The 16,793-nt window shown below is 61.7% G+C and overlaps 1 protein-coding gene across 1 annotated transcript; it reads right to left on the reverse strand.

Annotated features, from left to right (window-relative positions):
• Positions 1-2,603: 2,603 nt before the first annotated feature.
• On the reverse strand, positions 2,604-15,502 carry LIN28A (lin-28 homolog A). Its single transcript, XM_050909997.1, has 4 exons — positions 15,472-15,502; positions 14,411-14,589; positions 4,040-4,224; positions 2,604-2,817 (listed from the first exon to the last, which is right to left on the reverse strand). Exons 1-4 carry the CDS (start codon positions 15,500-15,502, stop codon positions 2,604-2,606), a joined length of 609 nt encoding a protein of 202 aa, XP_050765954.1.
• Positions 15,503-16,793: the final 1,291 nt, after the last annotated feature.

A 16,793-nucleotide genomic window follows, 5' to 3' on the forward strand; every position in this document is an offset into this window, starting at 1 on the left:
CCTGCGTGCCGCAGGGCAGAGCAAAGCCTCGGAGGGGTCACTGGGCTCCAGCAGCCTCAGCAAGTCCCCCCGGTGATGCCCGTCAGCGAGGATGGAGTAGGTGCTCCCCGTCTTTTCCAGCCCTGCTCTACATCTAAACCTATCACTACCTAAAAAACAGCAGAAACCGTGCCCACGTCCTGACACGCCAGCACGGCGAGATGCCCTCCCTGGGAAGGCTCCAGCCAGCCCCCGGGCTGCAAAGTGGAGTGTTAATGCCCCAAAACCAGGGATCCAGAGTTTCCCCCCCTGCCATCGTGAGCCAGCATTTGGGGGAAGCTGGGAAGGGAAGAGAAAGATGGAGCAGTTGCATCTCCCTTGGACTTGGGTCCACCTTGGCACCAGGTCCCTCATCCCAGGAGGTCACGGGCAGCCAGCCAGCCCTTTGCTCGAGGGCGAGTTAGGGCAGGGGACTGAGGATAACCCTCAGCCTCCCAACAACCTCCCCGGCTGCTGTCAGCTCTTGCCACGTCCCCCTGAATGGGCTGGGACCCCCATCCTGGCTTTCCGACTCCCAGCCACACGGCACCAGCCTGCTGGGAGTCTGTGCAACATCCCAGCCCGTGGGCAACGGGAGGACTTGGGCACGGGGTGGACTGGAGCGTTGCCATCGGGGTGGCAGGGAGGGGACGTGTGAGCGTAAACAGGAGAGAGAAATGGAGGACAGTCCTCAAAAGCCACCAGGCTGGGAGAAAATATGGAGTTGGGGAGCCAACACGGGCTCTAGCAGCTGTTCCCTGCCCCGTGGCACTGCCTGGCTTCTCCGTCCCCGCAGGGGGACTACACGGATCTACAGATCCAAATTCCTCCTCAGTCCAGTGGGGAAGGGAAAGAGACTCTATTAAAATACAGTTAAAAAGAAAACCAAATCCCAAACATACCAAAAAACACAACTGAAAAGCTCGACAACACGTCAGTCCACCTAGCGAACATCCAGTGAGGTAGATCTACACTTCCAATACAAACTTCGTCATGTCTTTGTGCTGTTAGAAAAAACCCTCCTCTCTGTCCAGCACTGGGCTACAGAGGCATTTTATCCCTGAGATTGCTCGAATACCTGAGAATAAGTTGCAGGAATTATGTCCTTTCTCTCTCTTTTTTTTTTTTTTTTCCCTTAAAGATTAAAATATACAAAAATACAAAACCAGAGTATTTATATTAAAAAAAAAAAACCAAAACCAAAACAACAACAACCCAAAACAAAGACGACAAACAAACCCAAAGATACGTCATTCACGCACGTCCTAGTGCAGGTTTCACTTGGCGTTGGCTTCGGCACGGATGGGGGGCTGCCCTGGGAGAAGGGCTGTCCACCGGGGCCAATAAATAAAGGCAAGACTTGGGGGGGCCGGTGGGGAGGGAGGACAGCAGCCGCTAACGACTTGGGGCACCCTTTTCCTCTGCCCCTGGGGAGGCTCAGCCCAGGTGCCATCGGTTTCTGGAGCGTGGGATGGGCAGGAGGAACAGAGGCGCGTTTTTGTCCTGCGTGGGTTTGATCCAGAGCCTGTGGGAAGACCCAGACAGCCTGGTGTCTGGATCAAGCCATGGCTGGATCTGTGTGAGCCCGAGTGGGTTACGTACGCGGCCTCCGAGGGAAACGCTGCCAGCAACATCCCCAGGAGCCAGCTCTGCCCCATGTCTGGTGCCCGAGGCTTAATGAAGAGCATTTCTGCTCCACGAAGCCCTCCCGCTCCCCGGTTCCGCATTTCGGAGGCAGGGAGAAGCTTTAGAGGGGAAGAGCTGGCTGCATAAAACACCTTGTGCTCTCTGGGCTGGCACATGGGAAGGCTTACGGAGAGGGGGGGAAAAAAAAAAAAGTGTTTTTCTTTTGACTTGATCTTCCCCAAGCTGCAGCTCGCAGCCCATGAGCAGGCGGCAAGCATTAGCCCAGCCCCGAGAGATGCCCCATTTCCTTCCAGACTGAGCCCAAATCTGGGCTCTGCTGGTTTCAGCAATGGGGCGACCATGGAAAAACTGCAAATCCTCGCACCGACCTGCAAGTGAGAAGCCGTGAGAAGCAGAAGGACCCGTGGGGCCGGCCCACGGGTATCTCCCCGGCACTCTGCAGCCAGCCTTCCCCCCTCGGCCTCCCTCCTTGGGGCAGAGAGGGACAGGGCAGGCATAGGAGCGGGTCCCCTGCAGCTCATCCAAGCTGTGCCGGAGTCTGTTTGAAGCTTAGGAGAAAAAGGAGCCACGAGCTCCTCCCTGAGATGTTGCTTCTCTGCTCCTCCTCCCACAGACACTACTGCCTGGCTTTGTTTAGGAAAAGAATAAAGATGAATCAGATATGTCTTTTTTTTTTTTTTTTAGCTGGAAGAGGTGTGGTGGGTGCTGCCTTCCCCTATTTTTGGAACGAGCCATCCCGATTAAAGCAGGGCTTTCCCCGGGCTGGGAACAGGGGGAAAAGTTCTGTGCAGGGACACCAGCTCCCCGCCGTTACCACTGCCATCTTCCCTCCCCAGTCCTTCACCCTGCCCTCCCTCCTCCGAGCCCCCGCGGCTGCCCGTTGCCTTGCCAAAGCCTTTTCATCCCGGTGGAAGCCCCCCCCTCCCCGCCATCCGCCATCATTCCCGGGTTTCGGGGAGGAGGGCCGAGCTGTGAATGTCCTCCTCCTCTCGGAAGTAGGCAGGTTTTCCCTGGGAGCTGGGGGACTGCTGTGCTTTCGCGGGGCAGTTGGCGACCATGTGGCTGATGCTCTGGCAGAAGTGGCATTTCTTGGGCTGCGGCGGGAGCTTGCACTCTTTGGCATGGTGGTCCAGCCCGCCGCAGTTGTAGCATCTGCGGGTGAGGGGTGAGGGGGAAGGAGAGAGATTCGAGGAGAAGAAATAAAATGAGCTGGGATGCTGCCGTGGCCGTGCCTGGGACACATCTGGCTTCGCAGCCAGAGCTGGGCTTAAAATGGCTCGGTCGCTGCAGGGATGTGGGATCGGCTCTTTGGGGCGGATGGTGGCCGTGGGTTTGGTCCCCACAGAGCCCCAGCTCCAGCACGGCCAGTTTGGACCTGGCTCAGTGGTGCTGCTGGTACCCAGGAGATGGCAGCAAACCCCCGCACCGAAACCCCAAGCACTTGGGGACAAAAAATCAGGCAGCACTTGGGGACAAAAATCAGGGATGTCGGGGGCTTCCACCTCTCTGGCTCCATCATGGTTCTGGCTCCTGTGTCTACAGTCCCTGCACCCAGGGTGACATGCTATGGACCAAAAGCCTGCGGCAGAGCAGGAACAGGCAATCGGACTGACAACAGTCAGCAACAGCAAACGACTGACAGCCCGAGCTGGGAGAACGGTTGTAGGGACCGTGGCCATCGGTGTGGGGACGACCCCAAACGTGACTTCTCTCACGGCTGTACCCTTGCAGCGCTTGTCCCCCGGGTGCCACCTTCGCACCAGAGCGGCGTGGGCAGAGGGAGCTGCCTTGTGCCCATTTTAAATCCTGCATCTGTCTAGGATGGCCACAACCCTTTGCTCTTTCCTTTTCCTTCCCAGTTCCTTTCCGACTAATTTTAAAACCTGCTTGTGAGAACAGCCGGGTGGGGAGGGCAGCATCCGCTGGGAAAGCTGGGACGAGGCATCCCCAGGCAGCCGGGATGGAGAGGATGGGAGAGGAGAGGGGGGATGAAGGGCTGGCCAGAAACTCGCCCTGGGGCTCCTAGCCTCACCGTGGGAGATGCTGCCAGGACGTCCGGCCATTTCCTTCCCACAAGGAAGGGTTTCTCTTCGAGAAAATTACCCCTGCCCAGAGCAGCTCCCCCAGACGAGGGAGCGGCCGCCCGGGGTGTCCCTGACCTCTGCCCTTTCACCGCTGGTTTGCTGCCCTTTCCCCACCAAGCTGCATCTGCCACTCATTAACCACCGAAAGAAGCCGCTTTTCCCAGAGGAAGGGTCGCTGCCCACCCCGCCGGATCCGAGCCCGTCCCCATGCCGTGGGCAGGGTGCCGGGCAGCTCTTGGTGCCCGCAGAGCTTGGACCCTGCCCCGGATCAGGCCACGGCTGCCCCTTACCGGTCTCCTTTCGATCTGCGTTTCTGGAGGCTCTTGCCTTTGGGTCTCCTCTCGCTGCCGATGCAGAAGACACCCCCCGGGCCGGTCACCCGGATGGACTCCAAACCTTTGGATGACTTCTTGAAGGTGAACTCGACAGCTTCGCCCTCCTTCAGGCTGCGGAAACCCTCCATGTGGAGCTTGCTCTGGGGGGACACAGGGAAAGGACGGGGGTCAGCACGGAGCTGGGGTGTCTGCCAGGCACACGACAAGCCCCAGCCCAGCAAAAACCTCCCGTGGCACGAGAGCTGCCAACATCCTGTACCTGCCCCTTGTGAGGGGCTGGATATCAGGGACTGAGCTCAACCAGGCACCTTCATCTCCCTAAAATCTCTGGAGCCCTGTTTGATAACGCAGAGCCTTCAGTGAGCTGAGACACCCGGTCAGGTAGGGCTCGCTAATTTGGCAAGCACGAGCTGGCAGAGCCAGCCCTGCCCCAAATTTCAACAGTATTTGCTGCAAAACGCTGGCTCTCAGCCTGCAAAACAGCCCCTTTCTCCCACCGACACCCCAGGCTGGGGAGCAAGAGCTGCTTCTGTACCTCCCGACACCCCGGGCTGGGGATGCTCATAGGGAGATCCAAAAACATCATTTTAAAAAGACAAAAGGATCTCGAGGCTTTGCACAGGCATGTGCAGTCCTGCTGGCTTCCCCGCGGAGGAGCAGGACCCGTGGGACATGGGCTGAACCCCCTGCACACCCAGCAAGGCCAGGAGGCTGGGAGCTGGTGCTGCCAGCCCGGGGTGCCAGCCAGCCCCCTCACTGCAGCTCACCTCGGTTTAAGCCCTTTAATTGCCTCCAATAATTAATCAAGTAGCTGTTTGGCCCTGGATTGTCACCGCTGGGAGCATCTCTTGTCCCTCCCAGGATCACCACGTTGGTCATCACCGTGCAATCAAACTCGGGAGTTCAGAAAGAACCAGGCTGGGGAGGGGGGTTGTGAGATGATAGAAAAATCCACTCCGCTTTCATGAGCTCTGCCCATTTTAGCAGAACAAAATCATAAGGAGCTGAGCTGGGCGACGCAGCCGACATCTCAGCCAGCAAGCGCTGCCGTGAACATCGCTGCCTGCTCTGCCAGAGGACCACTGCATCCCGGGCAGCGATTCGAGCAGGGCTTTCGCTCGACTTCGTTAGCGGAGCCCTAACGAGCGTGAGCAAAGAGTTAAGGGGGATTTGCTGGCAGAGGGAGGAGCAGCTCCAGCGGGCTGGGGATTCCCGGCAGAGCCGGCGCCAACGCCTGCGCGGCTGCAGCGGGACCCTGCATTTATGAATGGAGCATCTCCCCCATTCATGGCCCGGCGAGTTCCCGTCACGTGGGCCGTGGCTGCCCATTCTTCCCGCACCGAGCCTCCGCGCGCACGCTGCCTGGGAACGGGCAGGCATGGTCGGTTCCCCTCTTCCACCCCAAATCTCACCAGGACCCATGTGGAAACACCCTGCGTAAAAGCAGAGAGGGAGGAAATGGAGTGGTTGGGTTTTAGGAGTGAATTTTTTTCAGCAGGGTCTTGCAGGACATGCATGTGTCCGTGGGCACACGAGGGAAGTGGGAATGCAGCAGAGCTCGAGGAACAACCCTTGAGGCCCCTTTTTCTGCTGCTTTTTCCCCCCCACTTCTGTGTCTGGGGGCCCAGCTCCGGGTGGGACAGACCCCATGGACTGGGCCAAGTCACACACATCCACCCAGTCCACTTGCCTACTGGGATGGGGTCCAGGGTGGGCCAGATGGGATCATCAGAAACCTTTGCTCTCTGACCCGCTCCCGCTCCCAAAAGGGAGAGCCGAACCACGAGCTATGAGGTCCCCAATGACAACAAGGACATGACAGGGTCTCGCAGCAACCTCTGCCCGTCTGGGGCTGGTCTGTGCAGTCCCGTCACCACCTACCACTGGCAAACACCCTGCTGTGCTCAGCGCAATGGCCAGCCACTGCTCCCCAACCCCAGCTCAGCTTTCCCCCACTGCTGAGCATCACCAGGAGCACACTAAGCATCGCCCAAGCAGGAGCTCTGTGTCTGAAACAGCTACCAGCGCAACCCAGGAGGTGCCTGGCTCAGCCTCGGCACCTTGGGGTCAGCCACCAACCCTGCCCCGTCCCCAACGTGCCGTCCCACCGGCCCCTCAAACCCCTCCGTGTGAGGCGGTTTGGGTGACGGGGGCTGCCAGGGATGGCGAATTTGCCCCGCTCCAGCAGCAGCCGTGGCGTTTTGGGAGCGAAGAGGGGCTGAGCATCGCTCCGTGGCACAGGAGGCAGCTCCGGAGGCTGGGGGACGAGAGCCAGCGATCCTTATCGGGGGTGTTTACAGCCCCAGCCGGCCCAGCTGTGTTTACACTGCGGAGATGAAAACTCCCAGGCGCTCGGCCCCAAGCTTGGGGACAAAGCCGAGCCATGGCAAGGGGGGACCCCAGCGCACAGGCTGGGCCCCCCCACCTCAGCCCACGCCTTGGGCACCATCACCTGTGGGCAGCCAAACCGCTACACCCCCAGTGCCGGGGGTCCAGCTCCTTCCCCCGCCGTCAGCCATCCGTTACCCCCATTTCAAGGAAGAGGAGGGCTGGGGCAGAAGCTGCCGCAACATGACGAGGGAAGCGATTTATTTTCCAGGAGCGGGTGAGGATGACAACCGCCTCCCTGGCCCCCCGGCCCCCTCCGCCAAAAGGCCAAAGGAAACGCCCTCTCCCCGGGGAAGGAGGGGGGGGCAGCGGCCGGGGCACCCCAGCTCTCCCCCCGCCGCAACCTTTTGATGTGAGCTGCAGAGTGGCTGGTGGTCCCTGCGCATCCCCCCTGCCCCCTTCCCAAAACACACACATTGCTGGCATTCCTCTGTTATCAGATAGGTAATCAAACTGCAGCCCATTGAATTAGCTGCATACCTCCTGCATCTGAAAGGAAGGGGCCCAGAGCCCCTGTCCCACACCACACACAAAGCCGGAGCCTTCCCAGGCCTCCACACACACACACACACACACACACCCCCTCCCCAAAAATAAAGAGAGGAAGGGGGGGGATTGGAGCGAGCCGGGGATGCTGGGGATGAGGGGGAGCGCAGGGGAGGGCCAGGGCCGGGAGCCACCGGCCAGCGAGAACAAAGGGCCGGCGGCGGCCCCGCTCCCGCTGCCCAAATTCCAGGAGTTCCAGGCCACGGTGGGGGGAGGAAGGGTGGCCGGCATGGCCGCGGCCCCTCTGACCCCCTGCGGCCCCTCCGCACATCAGCCCTGCGCCCAGCTCACCCGCTGCGGGAGAGCCGGTCTCACCCCTTGGGTGCTGGGGTTTGGGTCCCGTGGTGGAGCTGAGGGGTTAGTCTTGGGGGGATGGTTTTGGCACGGGGAGGTATAGGGTGACCCCGGGCTCTCTCTGGGCTTGGGATCACAAAGCATTGCCATCCTCATAATAAAACTGTTTTAAAGCAGATCCTAGCAACAGGGATTTCACTTGTCATCATTAGAGTCCAGAGTTAACCAGCGGACAAGGAACAGAAGCAGAGCTGGCGCCGCTTCACCCAGCTCTCTGCAGCCCCCCGGGCACCCCCTCGCTGGGTGTCACAGCAGGCACCTCCCCGCTTTCCACCCATCCCGCACCCCGGCAGCTCTGCGGTCATTTACAGCAGACAAAGACGCAGCACATGAGCGGCGAAGTGCTGCCCACCGCCCCCACGGCGCTGGGTGTCCCCCACCCTCACCCCTTCCCCACCTGCACGTGGGTGCCTTCATCCCTCCTCTTCCTCCCACCCAGCAAATCCCTCGTCACAGATCCCAGAGTTAAACCTGCTTCTCCTCCCAGAGGGGTGACACCGTGAAGCACCCCAAATCCGGCCACTGCTCCCCAAACCACCGGGCTCTGGTTTGCCCCCACCCCGCCAGGCTCCAGAGGGGCTCGGCGAGCCCCGGGGTCACCATTGTCCCCGCGGCCTCCCCAGCGCGACACAAGGGGACGTTTATTCCCAGCCAGCCCCGGCCACTCAATCAAACCATCTTTGTGTCCAGAGGGGCCTGGGGCGGAGCGGCCGCTGCACCTCGCCTCTTACCAGCGCGGGAGCATTGCAGCCGTTTAAACTCAAATCCCTTGGAAAACAAGCCGGGTTGGGATGCTGGGTTGCGACCGACTCTGGGAACACGAGCGGTGATGCCGAGCTGCGCCGGGGTATGGCCATGCCGTGCCCAGAGCATTTCAGGCAGCCCGACCCCACTGCAGCCAGTGCCCGTGCCTCAGTTTCCCCCACTCTGCGGAGGGGAAGTGGCCCACAGGGGTCAGGAAAGATGGACACCCCCCACCCCCCCGCCGGGCAGGTCCTGACGGTGGGCACAGGGATTGCTGAGCCCTCAGGGGGTCTCTGCCCCCATCACTGCACCCCACCTTCACCCGCAGGCTGGGGGTACCCCGTTCTCAGTGCTCTCTGCTCAGCCGGCACCCACAGCCGCACCCAGGGCACCCCAGCCACTGTGCTGCCCCACCAGCCTCTGCACCCCTCTGTCCCCCAGACCTGCAGCGTCCTCGTCCCCCCAAATCCCTTGATTTGCTCAAGCTGGCCCTGTGCTGCCGGCTTCGATGAATTAGCCGGCCTGGCCAGGGTGCAGGGCAGCCCGCAGAGCCCCACGCATCCTGACCACCTTCCCCCTTCCACGACCCCCGAGGACCCATCCCAGGGGAGAAGCACATCCCCGGGGAAGCAGCCTGAAGCCCTCAGCCACCCCCGGCCGCGCAGGGCTCAGGCTTGGCACGGCCAGTACAGAGCAGCCCCTTCCTCGGCCCCTGCACCGGGAATAAGCTGGGGTACAGGGGGCTGACGCTCGCCCAGGTTTTTTGGGGCACGGCTCCGATGGCCACTGGCGATGCCATTGCAATCCCACTGGATGCGGCAACCTCAGCTCAGCTCTGAGCCCTGTTCCGGCAGAGCAGGTCTCCCCTCAGCCAGGCGCTGCCCGACGGCAAACAGCCCCCAAAGCAGATTTCAGCAGGGTCGGGGCTCTGCCAACGCGGAGCAGTGACCCAAGCCCCCGTGCCGCAGCAGGACCAGCTCAGCTCCCCACCGCTGGCCACGAGGCCAGCAGGGAAACGTCCCTTTGCCTTCACAGCCCACGCCTGGATCCATCCCCGAGCAAAGCCCTTCCCTCTCCCCAAATCACACAGCAAATCTTTTCCCGGTGCTGGCAGTTCAAGCACTGGAGGACTGCGCTGCTGCTATTTTCGGGCTCGTGCGCGTACGGCTCGGAGCAGGAATCGCCCCGTGGTCCCTTCCTGCGGCTCAGCCCCCGTGCAAGCGGCCGGTGGATGCTGCTCAGGAAAGAGGGTCCTCCCTCAGCTCCGGGGGCTTGGTGCAGAGATAAAGAGGGCGATGCCTGCGGGAGCCCATTGGGGAGAGTACAGGGGATCTAACAAAACATTACCAGGGCTTTCCAGTGTCTCCCTACTGTCATCTGGAGCAATATCCCCAAGGATTTTTTCTCCAGTTCAAGTAAAACCAAAATAAAGCCACTTTCCTGCCAAAGTAACTACGCTTGCTCATAATTTTCCACCATAAGCCAGTAAAATTAAATGCTAGATACTAATTCTGGAAAAAAAACCCAGCATTCACCACAGTTTAATCCATCAGCTATCTGCCCTAAATCCACGCTTTCAGCTCCTTCAGTTGTATTTTTCCCCACCCTGAGGGTGCCAATCCCTCCCGCACTTCCCAAGGGGCAGCTAATTGGGATGAGCGGCTGCATATTAATTTCTTACTCCCGTATTTAAAGCAGGACCACAGCCGGGAGCAGCAGCACACCTTCCGTCAGTGACTTCGGCTTCATCCCACTTATTCTTAGGAACAAGTTAAATAGGGAAAAGGAAACGCTGGAGCTGGGGGCAGCAGGGACAGGGGCTCGCCAAACCAGCGGCTCCATCCCAGCTCTCCTCGGCTCCATCCCAGCCTCCCGGCTTTAACGGCAGCAATCCCATTCATTTGGGCCATTTTATCTGGGAGACCATTTAAGGGTGTTTTCTCTCCCTGCCCCTCACCCTGGGGCTGAGAGGGGGAGCTGGGGGAAGGGATGTGCCTGCAGCCATCAGTTAATCTTTAGACAGAGACAGGAGGCTTTTTTTTGTGTGCGTCTTGAGGGAGTTTCAGGAGTGGAATAAAGCCGCTCTCTTTCACTATTTGCCATCAGGACGTGGCGCGCAAGCGGTGCGATAAATTTTATCCCAGCAGTTATTTAAAAAGAAAAACAAAACAAAAAACAACAAAGAAATTGCTTCTACCCCTCTCCCCCTCCCCGAAAGCAGGGATGCCGACCTGTGTTTCTGCCCCAGGGGATCCCTTCCCCAGGGACATGCATAACCCTGGTGCTCCCGGGTCCTGCAGCCACCCACGCCGGTGCCCTGGGGTGCCCACCCAGTGCTGCAGGGTGACCCTGGTCGCAGAGAGCAAACGCAGGAGCGATGCACACGAGAAAGCAGAAAAAGCGCGATATTAAATGCGTCCTGTGCCTCTCTGAGCATCACGGGTCCAACACACCGACTAATGCAAACCGCTGCTCTGAGCGGGTTCCCCCTTCCCCTCGCTGCCACCCCAGCTCTGCACAAACCAAATCCCCCTGGCCGGATCCTGCCCAGGGGAAAGGCAGCAGAGGACCCTGTGGGAAGGCTGGACCCTGCTCCCCAACCGAGAAATCATCCCTTGTGCCCCTGCCTTTGCTCTCCTGTGCAGTTAGGGATGGAGCTGCCTCCAAACACGTGCTTTTTTTTTTTTTTTAAAAGACCTCACGTCATGCTCGCGTCTTGGCTGGCTCTGTCCCCGGCCACGCGCAGCGGGACGGCACGAGCGCAGGTGGGCGACAGCCCAGGTCAGCTCAGCCGAAATCCACGGCCGAATGGCAGCCGTCATCCCCCTCTGCCCCGTCCCCTGCCCGGCCGAGCGGGGATGGAGCCACTCTACCAACCCCGACCCCCACGAGGCTCCCGGGGACGGCAGCACCCAGGGGACTGCGGGGGGACCAAAGCCCCCCGAGTGCTGGCATGTGCCCGGCTGGCCCCACGCTGCCCTGGGCACTCGGGCAGGGCAGGAGTGCCACATCCCAGCCCCAGCGGGTCTAACCACGGGCACAGCCTTACATCCCCGCAAGGACATGCGGGACCATCTCATCGAGATGCCACCAAATGCCCTGCGGCCACAGCAATCCCAGCGGTGCCCAGAAGCTCTCCTTGCCAAAATCACGAGAAGGAACAAAAAAGAAACCCCAGCTAACATTGCCTTTATCAAGGATTTAGACCTGCTGGCTTGAAGAAACGCTTGGAGACCCAGAGCTGAGCTGTGGGGAGCAGCGGTTCCCGGGGGCCGAGCAGCCCCTTCCCCTCTGCTCTCAGCCAGGGCTAGCAGGGCCAGGTTTGGGGCTGGGCTGCAAACCCCAGCCCTGTTGGGCTGCGCTCGCTCCTCCTGCTCCGGCCAGCGACACTGAGCCTTGGGGCCACGGGGTGCCCAGATTTTGTCCTCTCCCTTTCCCAGGTTGCCTTCCCCGGCAGCCCCACACTCCTGTAAGCGATGCCCGGAGCCACGGTGCGAGCCCAGGAGCCACATTCCCAGGGGAACCATCGCAGCTTTGGGGTCTTCACCAGCACCAGCCTGATTTCTGCCACCTCGAGTCTCCCACCCCTTCACGGGTGCTGCTCAGCCCTTCGCCTCCCCGGGGACGACCTGCTCCGCTCCTCTGTGCTTCATCCCCCCTGTCTCTTCACAGCCCCCAAATGAATCCATCTCCAGTGTCCAGGGGAGGCATTTGAACCCAAATGCCTCATTTTTAGCTCACAATGCGAGGGAAAGGCAGCCCTGAGGAGCCCTGTTAGTCTCCTGTCCTGCCGAGATTTTAATCTCTTTGTGATCAGATAAAGGGAGAGGGAGATGGAGACGCACTCCCTGCGGAGAAGGGCCATTCAGACCTGGTTCCTGTAATAAAGTGATTTAATAGATCTAAAGAGGCCAATTCCCTTCTTTCTCCCACAATTACTTCCTGTGGGTCATCATTCACATATGTAAATGAAGAGGGGAAGGAGCGGGTTATGGGGGGCTCTGGGGTGTTAAACCCCAATGGCTGGTTTGGGGCACCCTGTGTGGCGTGGGCGGTGGGTGCTGGGCACGGCACCCTGAGCCCTGTGTGTTTTCCCCCCCTGGCCGGTGCTGGCTTCTGCCCTCCCAGGCCTGACTCCCTCCCCGGGGAGTGGAGCCGGCACCGGCTCTTGGGAAGCACACGGATGCTGGGATGGGGAGAACATCGGCAGCAGGGCCCGTTTCCCCGCGAGCCACCCAAAAGCGGCGAGGCCGGGGTGGGAGCGTGAGTTTGGTCCCTCTCCGAGGAGGAGCCGGGGCTGAGCTGGTGCCGGGATGCTCTGTGGTGGGAGAGCCGCCGGCATCAGCCCCGGCTGTTTCGTGGCAGGCGAGCAGCGATTTTGTGCCACCAGTGAGCGGGGCAGGAGGCAAAGCCTGACCTGGAGGAGAAAGACTCGACATCAGCCCAAAGCTGCCCCGCTTCTGGTGGTGCAAAGCCCCACGCTGGGAGCACCCTGCCCTTCGCTGCGGCAGGGGAACCACACACACACACACACGCTGCCCTCTGCTACCCAAAATAACCCGCTTTTACCCAGCGTTCACTGTATTCCCTGAACGCAGCAAATCCTGCGCAAGGGAAATCCTGCCCCATGGCTCCCCCGGCCCCGGAAAATGGGGGATACGGGAGGCTGCACCTCTCCCCGGATGGTGGGATGCTCCCGGCAGAGACACCCCAGCTAATTCTCTTTTCCTGCAAGAATGTGAGCAAGAGCAATCAGGAAACCAGACTGTCTGGGGGCAATAAACCCCCAGGAGAAGGGAGGGAGGGCGGGAGGCTTCACCCCACAGGCCCTGGGTCCCGCTGTGCTACATTGAGATGCAAAGACCCATTTGCTCTCTCAAGAGCACCAGGATCTCGGTTTTCCCTGGCTGATTTGGAGCCCTCGCCTCCAAACCCAGCCATGTTTCTGACCCGGGACGGTAGCTCCTACCAAGGCACTTTCACCACGCCACAGCCAAAGGAGAAGGGATTTGCTTCTCCCCTGGTCATCATTCACTTGCCAAATCGCCGTAGCCCTGCCTGGAGCAGCCACTGCCTCGTGGGCAGGGGTGAGAGACCCCTGGGAGCCCCCAGTCCCAGGAGCCCTGCGCGGCCCAGGGGCTCAGTCCTGCACCCCCAGCCCGTCAGCAGACCGTGAGATGGACCCCAATTTGGGGGAATTTGGGCCCATGGAGAGCCGCAGCCACCGAAGCCAGCTGGTCGAGGGTCTCCCCAGAGCCACCACCATCACGCTGCCTCGGGCTGAATCCTGTGCGCCTGCTCCCAACCGTACCCACAAAACCACTTGTGTTTGCTCCAGAGACGCCTGTACCCCCTTTGCTCGTGCTCACTCTGCCCCCCAGCCCTGACAGCAGCTGCTTTCCCGGGGCGAGGGGGCACGGGCCACGCTCATCACACAGACCCCTTTCCATGCAAGCCGGCGCTGAGCCCCACATGTCCCTCCCAGCGCTGGCCCCGATTTGGGCACCATCTCCAAACCCATTCCTCCAACCCCTAAATGGGGTCCTCCGGCAGATCCTCCCCCGCCAGCCAGAGCGGGGGGTTCAAGCAGCCACAAACTCGACTCCACGACTTCCCTTGGCGCAGGATCACCAACACGCGTGGGGCTTCCCCACTCAGCAAGGTGCGTGCGGGTCAAATCCGGATATGAGGCTGTCACTATCGTACAGGATCCATAGGGGCATGTAGGCGACCCTGCACGCCTTTGTGCCAGCCACAGCCGAAACAAGGGGCTCAGGCAGAGATTCCCCCCCCACCCCGGGACGAGCCACAGCTGGGGAAAGCCTAATCCTGCATCACTGCCTGCCTCAGGGCTCCCAGGACCCTGTCCCCGGGGGAAAACCAGCTCTTCCCCAGGTCCCTCCATGGGGTGAGCAGCATCCCCGCTCCGGCACATCCCGCTCAGCCCCCCCGGGCACCTGCTCCCCTGGATCCGGCCCCGAGGAGCTCCCCAGGGAACCATGATGGGAAAATGAAATCGCTCGGGGATCAGCTTACAAGGCCGGTCCCCGGAGAGGAGCCCCCGGGTTGCGGCGGGGCGAGCGGCTGTGCCTGCCCTTCGCCACCCGCTTCGCTCCGGGGAAACGAGCCCGGGAAACCCCGGCTCCCCCGGGATGCCGGGCTGGGATGGGGGGGGAGCCGTAAGCACGCGTGGAGGCGGCGTGGGGGTCCCCATCCCGCCTCGCATCCTCCCCGGGGGGGGGGGTGTGCCAGGGACTGCACCTCCTGCACCCCACGCGGGATTCGGCCCCGTACCTGGTGCACGAAGACATCGACGGGCGAGTCCAGGGTCGCGCCGCCCTTGGCGGTCATGGAGAGGAAGCCGAAGCCCATGCGGACATTGAACCACTTACAGATGCCGGAGCCGTGCAGCGGCTGGGGCTCGTTCTCGGCCTTGGGCGAGTCTCCGGCCGGCTCCTCGCCCGGCTTGGCACCTGGGGAGAGACCCACCGAGCCGCTGAGCCGAGGGGCTGGGGGATCCGTGGGTCATCCACCCCCCCCCGTCCCCGTCCCCAGCTCAACCGCCACGCACCCAGCCGGGCAACCCGCAGCAGGAGCCCCAAATCCTGCTCGGGTTCCCCAGGCTGGAAAAGGCAAAAAAAAAAAAAAAAACAACCCAAAACCCAAAAAACCACCCCCCCCCAAAAAAAAACCCAAACAGAGCGGTCAGCTCTGCCTCCACGTGTGCGTGGGGATCGCCCCGGGAGCGGGGGGAAATGAAGGCAGCTCCTGCCGGCATGACCCGGGTGGTGCGTGGGGTTGGGGCCCTAAATCCGTTCTCCCCTCAAAAACATTAAAAACGGAAAAAAACCCCAAACTCAACCAACAACCCCCAAACCCAAAAAATCAAACAAAAAAGAAAAAAAAAGCAACAAAACCCCATAAAAAACACAAAAAAGGGAAAACCTCCCCCGAAATACCAACCCGAAATCCCCCTGCCCCCAGCAAGCCACGCTGGAGAGTCTCTCCCCTGCCGTCAGCATCCCCCCGCTGCACGGGGACCCCCCCGCTCCCAAACAACCCCAGCAGCCGCCACCGGCCCCAAACTTCTGGGCTCATCCTGGGACTGGGGGGGGGGGAGCGGGGAAGTTGGGGGAAAAAAAAAAATATATATACCCCCCAACCCCTCCGAGCCCCCCCAGAACTGCAGCGGGGGAGCAAACCCACGCCGGGCCCGGCCTCGCTGCTGGGGCGCAGCGGGGCTGGGTGGGCCGGGGTCGGGGGTGGGGGGGGGTCCCTGCGCCCCCGGCCGGGCTCTGCCGCCGTTATTAATAATCGCGGAGCCGAGGCGGGCTGCGACAATAATATAACTTAACCTGCAAACTGCTGGTTGGAAACAGACCCCATCCCGACACTCGCTTGCAAATTCCGAGTTGTGGCTGTTACCGCCTCCTCCCTCCTCCTCCTCGGCCAGCTTTGAGGGTATCAGCCCAGCCAAAAAAAAAAAAAAAAAAAAAAAAAAAAGGAAAAAGGAAAAAAAAAAAGAAAAAAAACGAAAAAAAAAAAAACCCCAACAAAAAAAACCCCAGCTTAGACCCCGCCGGGAGGGAGCCGGGAGAGGTTTGACTCCATCTTCACTCCAACAATAGGGGTGGGAGGGAGCGGGAGGGTTTTTTCAAAGGCTCCCAAATTCTCGCAGACAATAGCAGCCCCCGCCCCCCCCCCCCGCCCCCCCCGGACCCACCCGCGGGGCCGGGGGGCGCCGGGCCCCGCTCCGCCATCCCGCCCCCACGTGATCCTAATTAACGTCGTCGTGTCCCCCCCGGTAATAGCGACACATTCCGGGAGGGATTTGGGGGGGGGGTGACACCCCCCCCCCACTTAGGGGCGAGGCCACCTGTCAGGGAAGACGTGACCCCTGGGGGGGGGGGGTGAGGAGGTGGGATCCCCGAGGACTGGGGGGAGTTTCCACGTTGTTTCTCCGCGCCCCCACCCCCACCCCCCCCGCGGTCGCCCCCACGAGCGGAGCCACCTGCGAGCCGCGGCCCGTTCCCCGGGACACGGCGGGGCGGGGGAACCGGGACCGGGCCGGGCTGAGGCACCGGGGAACGGGGAGAGCCGGTTTTCCGGGACACCGGGGTCTTCCTGCGCCCCCAGCCCTATCCTGTGTCCCGCGAGTGGGTCGTGCACCCCCGGCGCCGTGCAACCCCGAGGCCGTGCGCTCCCCCGGAGCCGTGCAACCCCCACGGGGCCGTGCAACCCTCGTGGACGTACAACCCTACGGGCCATCCAACCCCACGGGCCATGCAACCCCTTCCGTGTCCTTGTCGTGTCCCCCCCCGTGCAGTGCAACCCCCGTGACCCCCCGGGTGCCGTGCCCCCCCCGCCCCAACCCAGGCCCGCCGTGCTTCCCCCCGTCCCGCCGGCGGGGGATCGGTGCCGAGGCGGTGCCGGCGGCGGGGAGGGGAGGCGCGGCGGGGGCGGGGGCCTGTCGCCCCCCGGGCCGGGCGGGGACAAAGGGCGAGTGACCAGCGGCTCCATTTCCGGCGGGCGGACAATGCCCCGCTGCCGCCCCGGCCCGTGGGGGCACAGCGCCGCCCGCCGCCCCTCCCGGGCGGTGTGGGGTGTGCGTGGGGGGCCCCCCGCCCCCGCCCCCGCCCCCGAATTGGGATAGAGCCGGCAGTACCCCCCCATCGCC

The sequence above is a fragment of the Gymnogyps californianus genome, chromosome 22, assembly GCF_018139145.2.
Source record: "Gymnogyps californianus isolate 813 chromosome 22, ASM1813914v2, whole genome shotgun sequence".
NCBI classification, from domain to species: Eukaryota; Metazoa; Chordata; class Aves; order Accipitriformes; family Cathartidae; genus Gymnogyps; species Gymnogyps californianus.

Bases quoted from the DNA above. Each gene is read 5' to 3' on its own strand.
- LIN28A (XM_050909997.1), bottom strand. From the start codon at position 15,502: ATGGGGTCTGTTTCCAACCAGCAGTTTGCAG. The intron at 14,590-15,471 runs GTTAAGTTATAT...GTCTCTCCCCAG, and splicing joins TTCCAACCAGCAGTTTGCAG to GTGCCAAGCCGGGCGAGGAG. The intron at 2,818-4,039 runs GTAAGGGGCAGC...CCTCACCCGCAG, and splicing joins CGCAGATCGAAAGGAGACCG to ATGCTACAACTGCGGCGGGC.